This window comes from Sinocyclocheilus anshuiensis, unplaced genomic scaffold (genome assembly GCF_001515605.1).
Source record: "Sinocyclocheilus anshuiensis isolate Anshui unplaced genomic scaffold, SAMN03320099.WGS_v1.1 scaffold332, whole genome shotgun sequence".
Lineage (NCBI taxonomy): Eukaryota > Metazoa > Chordata > Actinopteri > Cypriniformes > Cyprinidae > Sinocyclocheilus > Sinocyclocheilus anshuiensis.
In genome coordinates, this window is record NW_015554181.1 from 410,131 (window position 1) to 422,186 (window position 12,056).

At 36.4% G+C, this 12,056-nt stretch overlaps 2 protein-coding genes across 2 annotated transcripts in view; one reads left to right on the plus strand and one right to left on the minus strand.

Moving 5' to 3' along the window:
* Positions 1–5,190, minus strand: part of plat (plasminogen activator, tissue) — a 24,564-nt gene extending 19,374 nt beyond the window's left edge. The window contains exons 1-3 of the mRNA XM_016463888.1: positions 5,094–5,190; positions 361–451; positions 225–267 (exon numbers count right to left, since the gene is read on the minus strand). Coding sequence (XP_016319374.1) covers positions 225–267; positions 361–423 — 106 coding nt within the window. The 5' untranslated portion in view covers positions 424–451; positions 5,094–5,190. The remainder of the gene's footprint in view (positions 1–224; positions 268–360; positions 452–5,093) is intronic.
* Positions 5,191–9,847: 4,657 nt separating this feature from the next.
* The window catches only part of ikbkb (inhibitor of nuclear factor kappa B kinase subunit beta), a 30,293-nt gene continuing 28,084 nt past the window's right edge, over positions 9,848–12,056 (plus strand). The window contains exons 1-2 of the mRNA XM_016463835.1: positions 9,848–10,011; positions 10,850–10,986. Coding sequence (XP_016319321.1) covers positions 10,882–10,986 — 105 coding nt within the window. The 5' untranslated portion in view covers positions 9,848–10,011; positions 10,850–10,881. The remainder of the gene's footprint in view (positions 10,012–10,849; positions 10,987–12,056) is intronic.

Below are 12,056 nucleotides of genomic sequence, written 5' to 3' on the forward strand. Positions count from 1 at the left end.
TATCTATCTATCTATCTATCCATCCATCTATCTATCTATCTATCTATCTATCTATCTATCTGTCTGAGTTACACCAGCAGAAGTGTTTTGCTGGTCATGTGAATATGCCAGTGTTGTATTCCATGCATAGAGGAAATTAGCACAATAATAGGCTACTGCAGAAATAACATTCAATACATGCATCACAGCCAGAGATGAAGTTGACAGGTCAGAATAAAACTCACCTCTATATGTGCGCGTGCCTCTCTTCTGTCTGATATTGAGCACCTGTCAGGATGCAGAATGTTGTTCAATCCAGATATCATGCATTAACATCTCTCTCTCTCTCTCACTAACACACTAACACACACACACACTTACTTTGGGATCTGCAGCACAGCACAAAGCAAAAAGCAGCAACAGCAGGTTTAGTAATACATTCATGTTGACCTGAAGGTTTCTCTGTAAACTCCTGCAAAACAGAAAGGTTTGTTACACATTTCATATTAAAATGATATTGCTCAGACATTGCTTTTTATATATTAATGGAAAAAATGAAATTAAAAAGTAATAAAAATATATAGAAATATTTTTTTTAAATATTAAAAATGGCAAAAACAACAGTACTAACTCTTCAAAACTCGAAATGGAAAAATAAAAACTATAAAGTGATACTAACATAACACTGGTTCTTATTACACAAAAATGGGTCATGGCATCAGCAGAAATGCAATGACAATCTGTTTCCACTTTGAAACAAAGTTTTGTGGTAATGTGTGGGCATTTCTAGTCTAAATAAAGAAAGGGTTTAATGGCTTCATGATCTGTTTTTCTTTTGTCTGACACTGTGAGTGTCCCGTGTGGAACAGAGATTTTAACAAGAACCACAAAACAGAGAAAAGAGTTTCTGCTTCTGAAAAGAAATTAGTAATGAACCACATCACACACACACACACACACACACACACACACAAAGACTTTCTTTGAGCCACTCTGTGTGTGTGTGTGTGTGTGTATGTGATGAAGCTGGACAGGAAGTTTATGGGTCTCTTCCTGTTGGCTGCAGTGCCTTGTAAACACAGATGATGATGCAGTATTTGTGTGTGACTTGAGAAAACAAGGAAGCATTTCTGAGGCACACAATGTCTGTGAGGATCACCAGCTAAAAAAAAATTAATATGAAAAAACTATTTAACAGTAATATATGTTTGGATTAAAAAAAAAACACATTCACAATGAAATACATGCAACTAATGTAAAAAACTAATGTAAAAAACATTTTTTTTTTTTTATTTTAACATTTCAAGGGCAAAATCTCAAAAACGCATGCAAGAACAGAACAATGCACACTGTATCTACTAGATTACAACCTAACCAGTTTATCCACCATTCCTCAGTGCAACGGTTGTACATTTTTAACAATTATTATTCAGTCATCACTAACTTAAAGTGGGAAATCCCTGAGGAGTGAATAATAGAAACACACCTGTTGATTTCAATGAAATCGCAACTGCTTCTCCTAAACACAATTGTGAATGGAGATGTTTCTCTAGAGAAAAATCCCCCAGTAATCTCACATGCATCTCTTCTAATGTTTCGGTATATATTCCAATAAGGTCTCAAACTGTGCTCATATTTGCCAAGCTACCAAAGTCTGAGATAAAAAGTCCGAGATCTCAATATAAACTCAAACATTTCTCATCAAATTCTTCCAAGATCACTGTATGTCAATGGCTGACTCACTTGCATCTGTTTATTTGTCAGAATAAACATCTGCCACTAAGTTAAAAGCAAATACAAAAACACATGCACATGCACATAAAGTCAGCACTCGTGCAGTATAATGCAGCGGTTAGTTGCATGTGCATTACGGGCGTGAGACGTTACAGGGAGCATGTTGTGCAGGAAACATATGGAGCCAGCTGACACGAGAGACAGAAAACACACACACCCATGAGACAGAAACCCCTCCACAACACACACAGACTCAGCAGAAACAACACAAGCGGATCTGTCTGACCTGATGCGAGCCGAGCGTCTGCAGAATGGCACTGCTGTAAAACCTCACCCTCTCTTTCTTTTCCATCTCTCAACTGCCTTTCCTTCCATTCTACTCTCTTGGTATCCTTAATATTTGACCTCATTCACAATGTGCAGCAGCTCTCGTGAGTCAGTATGAATTCTCTTTCTGAGTCACATGCATATAAAACCACAGACTAGCAACGGCCTCAACTTAAGAGGATTTTGTCTACAACCTTCTTCAACCTCAAACTTGAGAATTTCAATCTTCAAACTTCCTCAACCTCAAACTTAAGAGTATTTTTGTCAACAAACTTCAACTTCAAACTTATGAGTATTTCTATCTTCAAAGTGCTTCAACCTCAAACTTGAGTATTTTTTGTCTTCAAACGTCTTCAACCTCCAATTTATGAATATTTTTGTCTATGAACTTTTACCTCAATCTTAAGAGTATTTCTGTCTTCCAAGTTCTTCAATTGAGTATTTTCTCTTCAAACTTCAACCTCAAATTTGACAATTTATGACATTTTCGACCTCAAACATGAGTATTTTTGTCTTTAAACATCTTGAAGCTCAAACTTCAGAGTATTTCTGACTTCAAACTTCCTCAACCTCAAATATATGAGTATTTTTTGTTTGTCTTCAAACGTCTTCAAACTTGAGTATTTTTGTCTATAAACTTCAACCTCAACCTTAACAGTATATCTATCTTCAAAGTTCTTCAGCCTCAGACTTGTGTATTTTCTCTTCAAACTTCAACCTCAAATTTGAGAATTTTTGACTGCAAATTTCTTCAACCTCAAACATGACTATTTTTGTCTTCAAACATCTCGAAGCTCAGACTTCAGAGTATTTCTGTCTTCAAACTTGACAGTATTTTTTAGTTTACAGTCAAAAATATCTAAACATCCTAAAAACAAGACACATGCATGAGAGAGTTAACTGCACAACATATAAAGACTTCAGTAGATGCATCTAGAACATAAGCAAATGCATAACCATTTGTCTTGATTTCACAGCATTTTAAGCATAAAAATCAATACCGAGAACAGGTGTTTGTTAAACACAATCTTTAAATGTAACAAAACAAATCACATTAATGTGTCAGTTTCACCTCTCCAATCTTGTTTTAAGAATGTTTTAACTGAACAAGTTGTTGCACTGCTGCAAAGGGGAAACATGCAACATTTGGCATCCACATACACACACGTTTGTGTGCATTTGTGTTAAATCCGATCCTTACTTTCAGCCCCAAAGGCAGAACAGTGCGCCATTGTCCAGCAAACAGAAAGACGTGGGAGGGAAGAATAGAGGAATAGATTACAGCAAACGTGATGAGTGAGTCAAAAAGCTTATAAAGGAGTGAAGCTGAGTCACCGCGCGCAGAGAGAAAGAGAGAGACACACACACACACACACACACACACAGCATTCTCATTCCGAGTCTGTCTATCTGTCCTGCATCTGTCCATCAGTAAGCGCTCGATAAATATGAGGGCTGAACGAGCGCAGGATAAGAGAAGCTGCCTGCAATTTGAGGCCAAAACAACTAGTAACATGTTAACGTCAGCACATATGCAGATCTGGTGAGTTATGAGCAGCCTTTAAGGAATCTGACTTAAACCAACAAAGAGCCACCAGCACTGAAGTGTGTCTGTAAAGCACAGAGCTTATGCATTAGAGCGTGCTGTAAATGTGCTGACTGTGAGCCGACTGCAAACATACACCATAAAACTGATCTCAATAAAAGCCAGAGGCGGTTTGTACTCATTCTGGTCTGGTAGGTTAGTTTTGCAAGCCTTTTTAGATTAGGAGCAGTCTTAAAGGAACACTCCACTATTTTTGAAAATAGGCTCATTTTCCAACTCCCCTAGAGTTAAATAGTTGAGTTTTACTGTTTTCGAATCCATTCAGCCGATTTCCGGGTCTGGCGGTAGCACTTTTAGCTTAGCTTAGCATAGATCATTGAATCTGATTAGACCGTTAGCATCTCGCTCAAAAATGACCAAAGAGTTTCGATATTTTTCCTATTTAAAACTGGACTCTTCTGTAGTTACATCGTGTACTAAGACCGACGGAAATTGAAAAGCTGTGATTTTCTAGGCCGATATGGCTAGGAACTATACTCTCATTCCGGCGTAATAATCAAGGAACTTTGCTACCGTACCATGGGTGCAGCAGGCGCAATGATATTACGCAGCGCCTGAAAATAGTCCCCAGCACGCTCCCTGTGCAAGCAGGTGGTCACGTTAGTTATGTTGACAGAAGTTAGCCTATTTTCAGACGCTGCGTAATATCAGTGCGCCTGCTGCACCCATGGTACGGTAGCAAAGTTCCTTGATTATTACGCCGGAATGAGAGTATAGTTCCTAGCCATATCGGCCTAGAAAATCACAGCTTTTCAATTTCCGTCGGTCTTAGTACACGATGTAACTACAGAAGAGTCCAGTTTTAAATAGGAAAAATATAGAAACTCTTTATTTCTATATATAACTCTTTTCTGTATAAAATAAGTAATTTTAAGAATCAGGTATAAATAGCTGCTTAAGGAAACAACTGCGCATGTATAAGTTAACAGAGCATTATGTATTCTTCAAATGCTATACACAAATTTGTAGTCTATGTAAGTAAAATATGTGCATAACTCTTTGGAAGTGTCTCAAATCCCAGTTTGTATACTATTATACCAGTAAGTATGGTTTTATATAATAAATGCTCAATTTTGCTTATATTATAGCTATATTATCTATATATTACGCTATGCACTGTAATGATAGGTAAACAAAAATCTGATCCTCAAGTCAATATATATGTATATATAGCCTATATATATATTTAAAAATATATATTTTTTCCATTCACTTTTCAGTTTTGTAGAATATGTAAGTGAAATAAATGCATACTCGGTGATGGCTCAAATCCCAGTTCGCTGCGAACTACGACAGCATTTTTGGGCATCATCGGCGCTTATGATGCCCCAAAATGCTGCTGTCTAGGAAGACAGCTCTGTGTTTTGAATCACAGCCCTGTTCTAAACTCAAACGCATAAAGCGAAACATGTTTAAGCGTGAAATAAAGCGTATGTTCGCGTCTCACCTCTCGAAACAAGTGCGCTGTACTCCGCGTCCTCTTCGATGCGCGTTAATGCGTCTGAATCCAAACTAAAGCGTCTCTCCGTTTCTCCTCCGTGTCTCTGTGTCTGATCTCGTGAATCTCAGGATATTTATGCCGGAGGTGATGATGCTGATGCGGGGCGGGGAGAGGGACAGGAATGTCCGATAAGTGTGTGAGATCAGTGAGTCAGTGATCCTAAGTATGTGGGCACGTATGTACGCAAGGTAGTGCATTATTAGACAACATCAAGTGTCAGTTATTGTAAAGAAAGATAGCAAAAGCTATGAAGCCCGTGTCAGCCACGGAAACATAGGCTTAAAATGGTAATCGCGATTTTTTTTTACCTCACAATTCGGACTTTTTTGACGTTGAAGAGATAAAATCAGAATGGAGAGATATAACTGGCAATTTCGATAAAACATTGAGAAACATAACTGTAAGATAAAAATTCACAAGAAAAACTACCTTTTTTTTAATATAAAAAAGACAATTGCAAAATATGATAGGCTATACCCTACACTCTCAGAAAAAAGGTACAAAAGCTGTCACTGGGGCAAGTACAAAGGCACACCTTTGTACCTAAACAGTCCATATTAGTACCTACAAGGTACAAATGTGTGCCTTTTGAAAAGGTACTGCTGCCCCAGTGACAGCTTTTGTACCTTTTTTTCTGAGAGTGTACGCTATAAATTCAGAATTGTGAGATGTAAACTCAGAATCTGAATTCTGAGTTTATTTATCGAAATTCTTCCTTTTTTCTACCAATTCTGAGAAAACAAATTACGAGATATAAACAGGCAATTCTGGCTTTTCTCCCCTCAGAATTAAACAGTGAAGAAGTCCGAACTGTGAGATAAACAGTGTTGGGGTAACGCATTACAAGTAACGCGAGTTACGTAATCAGATTACTTTTGTTCAAGTAACTAGTAAAGTAACGCATTACTTTTTAATTTACAAGAGAATATCTGAGTTACTTTTTCAAATAAGTAACGCAAGTTACTTTTTTTTTCCAATTTATTGACTGACAGCTCTCTTGTCCCCATGTTGAGAGAAATCAGAAGATGTTACTGTAGTTCTAAAATAAATATGAATATGCATTAATTCATCTCACTCACAAAAAAAAACACAGATTCAGTATTCCTCAAAATTAATTAAAAAAATGCAACTCAAAATATTTAAACCTGCCATAATTAAATGTTAAACAACACAAATATCCTTTATGTATTTATTCACATTCTATTAAGCAATGTCTTTGCTTCTGACCTTCGATGATCCAGTTCAACCGTACTAATAATCACGAATTACTCTAGACAAACATTTGTGTGTTTTTTTATTGCTGAAGTGTGTTGAGATTTCTTCTTCTGCATTCTACTGTACGGACGTAAATTTATTTCCTTCAGCCTGAGGCTTATTCATTTCACTTTTGGTGTGAAAAGGCTTTTATATTTGCCAAAAATATAACTTTTTTATTTTAAAAACAAACAAGCAAGCCCTGTCCAGATTGAAAAAGTAACGCAAAAGTAACGTAACGCATTACTTTCCATAACAAGTAACTAAGCAACGTAATTAGTTACTTTTTGATGGAGTAATGCAATATTGTAATGCATTACTTTTAAAAGTAACTTTCCCCAACACTGGAGATAAATAGTCGCTAATAGAACTACTAATAGAACTACTAATAGAACTACGCCTGCTCTGAAAAAAATGGTGTAGCCTACAAACAAATGCACATCAAGTGACATTTTTAAAGTAGAAAGACTTCTTGTAAAACTTACTTCTATAACTTATAAAAAATATTTTTTACAGTGTAGCCTGTGTGAAATTGAGGAGAACTGAAAACGTCCCTACATCAAACAAAAATAATAAAGAAAAGTAAACAGCCTACTTAAAAGTTGTTTCTGATAATTACATGAGGCTTTAATCGCAGAAAACAAGAAAATATCCCTGCTTCCTATTTTTCCGGCTGTCCAATTTCACTGTACATCTGTTAGTCCATATCAGACTGTTCATGAAGACTGTGCTTTCCTCAGCAGAAAATTAAGACGACAAATTAGAAGACTAAATTACCTCGGGCGCCTGTGCTGTTAACCGCTAAACCCTGGTGTATTTAGTAGCTCATTCCACTATTATGTGGACGCATATATTCTGGTACGTGTGTGTTTTGAGGGAAAAATCATTGTGACGTCCTAACTTCAGTCATGGACCCAGGCAGGTTCTAAACACGTTGGTTTTGGTCTGGTTTTCCCCGGATGTGGAGGTGACAAGAACTGAGAAAGGAAAAGTTATAGTAGTTAAAAAGAGGCTATTGACAAAGTGGCAGCGTGATTGTGGGATATTACTTTTTTTACACAATAAACATTAAGTTAATATGGAGTAGCCTAACTTACATTTTAGATACAATATTGCCTGTTGCTTTGACTGTTTTTGCTCCGCCAACGAAAAAATATCCAAATAAAGCCAAAGCAAAATGTTTCTTCCTTAATCAAACATATTGCTGTTGAACGAATTGGTTTAGCGAATGATTCAATGACTCACTCAATTGTTTCGTTGCTGCATGAAACCGTGTTGTTGATTGAACCGATTCTGTAAATGATTCAGTGACTCGCTCACTTGTTTTGTTCATGAACGTTCTTAAAGGTCCCATATTGTCAAAACTGAAATTTCCTGGCTTTTTTCATGATAACTGAGGACTAGGTGCTATGTAACTACCATATAATTTTCAAAACAGTCAGTCCACAGTAAAATGCACACAGCCTGCATAACTTAAGGACATCAAAACCTAAAATAAAACTCCAGAAATGGGTAAAATATGGGATCTTTAAACGAATCGAGTGAATGATTCAATACTGTATTACAATACAATAACTTGTCGCATCCTATTGGTGTAACGATGTAACCTGCAGAAAGAAGCAATGTAAAATCTTCACCACTGATACACAGACTGACAAAATGTGGAAAGGTAGCTGTTTTGGGTATGTTTAAGATTGAATTGAACTTAACTTAAATTTGCATAATGCAATGCTATTTTCATGCAGATTTATTATTTTTTATTACACACTACAAGGAGCATCACAAACAATTTGTCATTAAGCCAACAATTATAGTAGACAATGCCAAATTTATTCTAAACTAGATTAGTAAACAAGAGAAAGAGAACTTCTTGTGCTCTTTGTGACAGTCTGTGAGTTAGTATTGTGTGACTCAAGCATGTTTATTATCTGTATAATGCTACACTAGGATTATCTCCTTGTTTCATCAAGTATCAGGAAACTTCTGTATAAACACATGATGAGAGAAGCTGGGGCGGTTTAGGACGTCACATCTACGCCGTCTTCATCACTTACACCAGAACATCAGCGAGTGACCAGAGTTTCTTAGATGTGGCAACATGTGATTCTTAAGAGCATCTGATTAAGAAGATTTATTAAGTATTTACCCCGCTGCTGTTTATTTACTCAGCGATGACATGTTTCCACAGGCCACATCTGAGAGTTTCTGTATCACTCAGGACAAACTAGCCAAAAGATCCATTAGATTCACTTTCATTCATTCATAATGATGCAGGACATCAGGCTTATCAGCGGAGAGCATCTGAGATTTATTAAGTATTTTTTATTTACATTTATTTATATAAGTTGTTTATTTACTCAGCGATGACATGTTTCCACAGGCCACATCTGAGAGTTTCTGTATCACTCAGGACAAACTAGCCAAAAGATCCATTAGATTCACTTTCATTCATTCATAATGATGCAGGACATCAGGCTTATCAGCGGTTATTTAGGGACACAGCAGCTCTTATAAAATTAAAATGGACATTTCTGAGGAACAAACCCATTAAAGCTACCTTTTACTTAGACATTTAAAGAAAAGAAACAAGGGCCGTGATCTGGTGATGGTGTCTCCTGAGAGCTCTGAGACACAGTCAAATAATTTTATTCCATAAATAAACGTTTTTTTTTTTATGTAATTGTTTTCTGTTGAAGAAATGAATGCAAAGGCATTCAATCAAACAAGAATACTTGACATATTTATCAAGGTGCATTGCTCCCAATAGATATATGACAATTCTGTAGAAATCTGTACAGATTCAAACGTCAATCCTTTGAAAAGAAAAACAAACAAATGAAGGAAACTTCAACTTTCAAGGCTGAGAGAGGTTATGTCTGTAAATCTGTCCTTGTGGAGGGTGGCACCGCAGGAAATCATCATCAACAACTCACTTTTTTGAGGAAATGATCCCATCAGGATGGAGCAGTGATTCAAGCGGTGTGTTGTGAGAGATGCAGGAGGAAATTAAAGCCTGAACATTTATACAATGCACAACATATCTGTAGGTAATTCTGATTTAAATATAACTTACATGAAAATATAGTAATGAAATTTTAGTGGAATTTTTCACTATCTGAATGCACATTTACTCATTAAAACTAGTCAATTATCATTACAAACTTTGATGTTGGCTTGAGGAAACCTGGCCTGAAAATCCTGAAATTTGGTGATGATAGATAGATAGATAGATAGATAGATAGATAGATATACATACTGATAGATAGATGATAGATAGATAGATAGATAGAACGATAGATAGATAGATAGATAGATAGATTATTATACAGTATAATGATCGTCTGTGCTTAGTATCGTAGTATGTGTAGTATAGTAGCCTATCGTGAGTACGGATATTTTTCTTGTGCGTCCGCGCTTTTACAATATTTACGGGAAAGGAAAGTTTCAGGAAGTAGAGAAACTCAAAGCTCTTCTGCTTTCAAAACGCAATCATAAAACATTTACTGAAGAAATCCGCGTGTGTGTACAGATCGCAGGAATAATCTGTTCTAAGACGAAGAAAAGTGTTTTGGAGATTGTGTTTTCGTGTAGATCAGATACAATCTGACAGGTAAAGTCACTTCACATTAATGAAGGTACAATGTGTCAAATTCTACACGAGCTGCTTTTGCGCGGATATACAATATACTCCGAATAAACAGCTTTAAATACCTGAACTTTAGTTAGTTTTCTTATATAATATAGCAGATTTCTCAAAGATTGTTGAACTGATCTGATCTTGTGTACAAAGATACGCCGTTTATAAACAACAAAACAGTGTTTCATAAAGTCACACAATATATTCAACCCCGTTTAAAAACAGAAAGTAGTTCACTTTCTTATTTTGAAGTCTCACACATAGAACATATAGACCTAGTGTGTTTATATATGTATGTTTGTGTGTGTATATACACGCACACACACACACAAAACATTATTTATAATTTTTATTAATAAAGACCTCCTCAGATGTCAGATATAGCTCAGGTTATTTATTATAATTCTGTGCATTTGCATACACATATACACCTGTCCTAATATATAAAAATATATATATTTACATTAGTTATCAGTGTTGGGGTAACGCATTACAAGTAACGCGAGTTACGTAATCAGATTACTTTTTTTCAAGTAACTAGTAAAGTAACATTACTTTTTCATTTACAAGAGAATATCTTTCATAAGAGTTACTTTTTCAAATAAGTAACGCAAGTTACTTTTTCTTTCCCAATTTATTGATTGCAGCTCTCTTGTCCCCATGTTGAGAGAAATCAGAAGATGTTACTGTAGTTCTAAAACAAATATGACGATGCATTAATTCATCTCACTCACATACTTTTAAAAGTAACTTTCCCCAACACTGTTGGTTATACAGACAGTCATCGTTCTGATATTGTTCTCCTCTGCAGGGTTTGTATGTGAGTGATTGCAAGGACCCGTTATGAGCCGTCCACCCTCAATGCAGCCGCAGATGTGTGGCCCCTGGGAACTGAAGGAGCGACTGGGTACCGGAGGCTTCGGGAATGTCACTCTCTGGCAAAATAAGGTACAACACGGTTCCTTTTTTCATTAAAACAAAGATACAGACAAGCATTTCACATTCATAAATCCTCTGAAGTGAATGGGTGCCGTCAGAATGAGAGTCCAAACAGCTGATAAAAACATCCACAAGTAATCCACACCACTCCAGTCCATCAGTTAATGTCTTGAGAAGACAAAAGCTGCGTGTTTGTGAGAAACTAATCCATCGAGACATTTTTAACTTCAAACCGTTGCTTCCAACTAAAATATGAATCTGCTAAGCATAATAACGCTTCCTCCAGTGAAAACGTCTGGTCTGAATCAGGAGAGAAATCTGCACAGATCAAGCACCGTTTACAAGCCAAAACAGTCCAAAATAGCTTAAAACAAATATGTGGGTGGAATTTGATGTGAGAGACAACAGGAGATGGACTTTTTCACTGGAAGAAAAAGAGTGATATTTTAGAAAGAAGTAAGGGTTTGAAGTTAAAAACGTCTTAATGATGGATTTGTCTCAGCTTTTGGCTTCACAAGATGTTAACTGATGGACTGGAGTGGTCTGGATTACTGTGATGTTTTTATCAGCTGTTTGGACTCTCATTCTGATGGCACCCATTCACTGCAGAGGATCCATTGCTGAGCAAATGACTATGTTTACATGGACATCAGTAATCTAATTATTTACCTTATTCTGAATAAGCCAATATTATGATTAAGGTGTTTACATGAGTTGCTTTTAGAATATTCCTGTCATGTTCCCGTTTTACATGTTATAGTACATAGTTCGATTAATGGCACACGTCAGTCCTCATGTGACGCCATCCGATGTCCGCTCCAGAATTTCACATATAAACATATAGTTCATCTTCGTTATGTTTTGGGTGTTTCATTTTTAATTTACTGAAAGCTTCAAGTGCAGTTAATTATTTGTCATGCTGTTGCTGCGTGCAAACAGACGACGGCGTTGTTGAAGCCATGCTCTTTTGTTTGCCGTCAAACGGTTGACCAGTGCCGTGTGTGTGTCCTGTCGCAAAATGCAGCGACGGTAATAATGTGATTAAGGTGTTTACATGTCTATTCTGCACTTCAGTAATG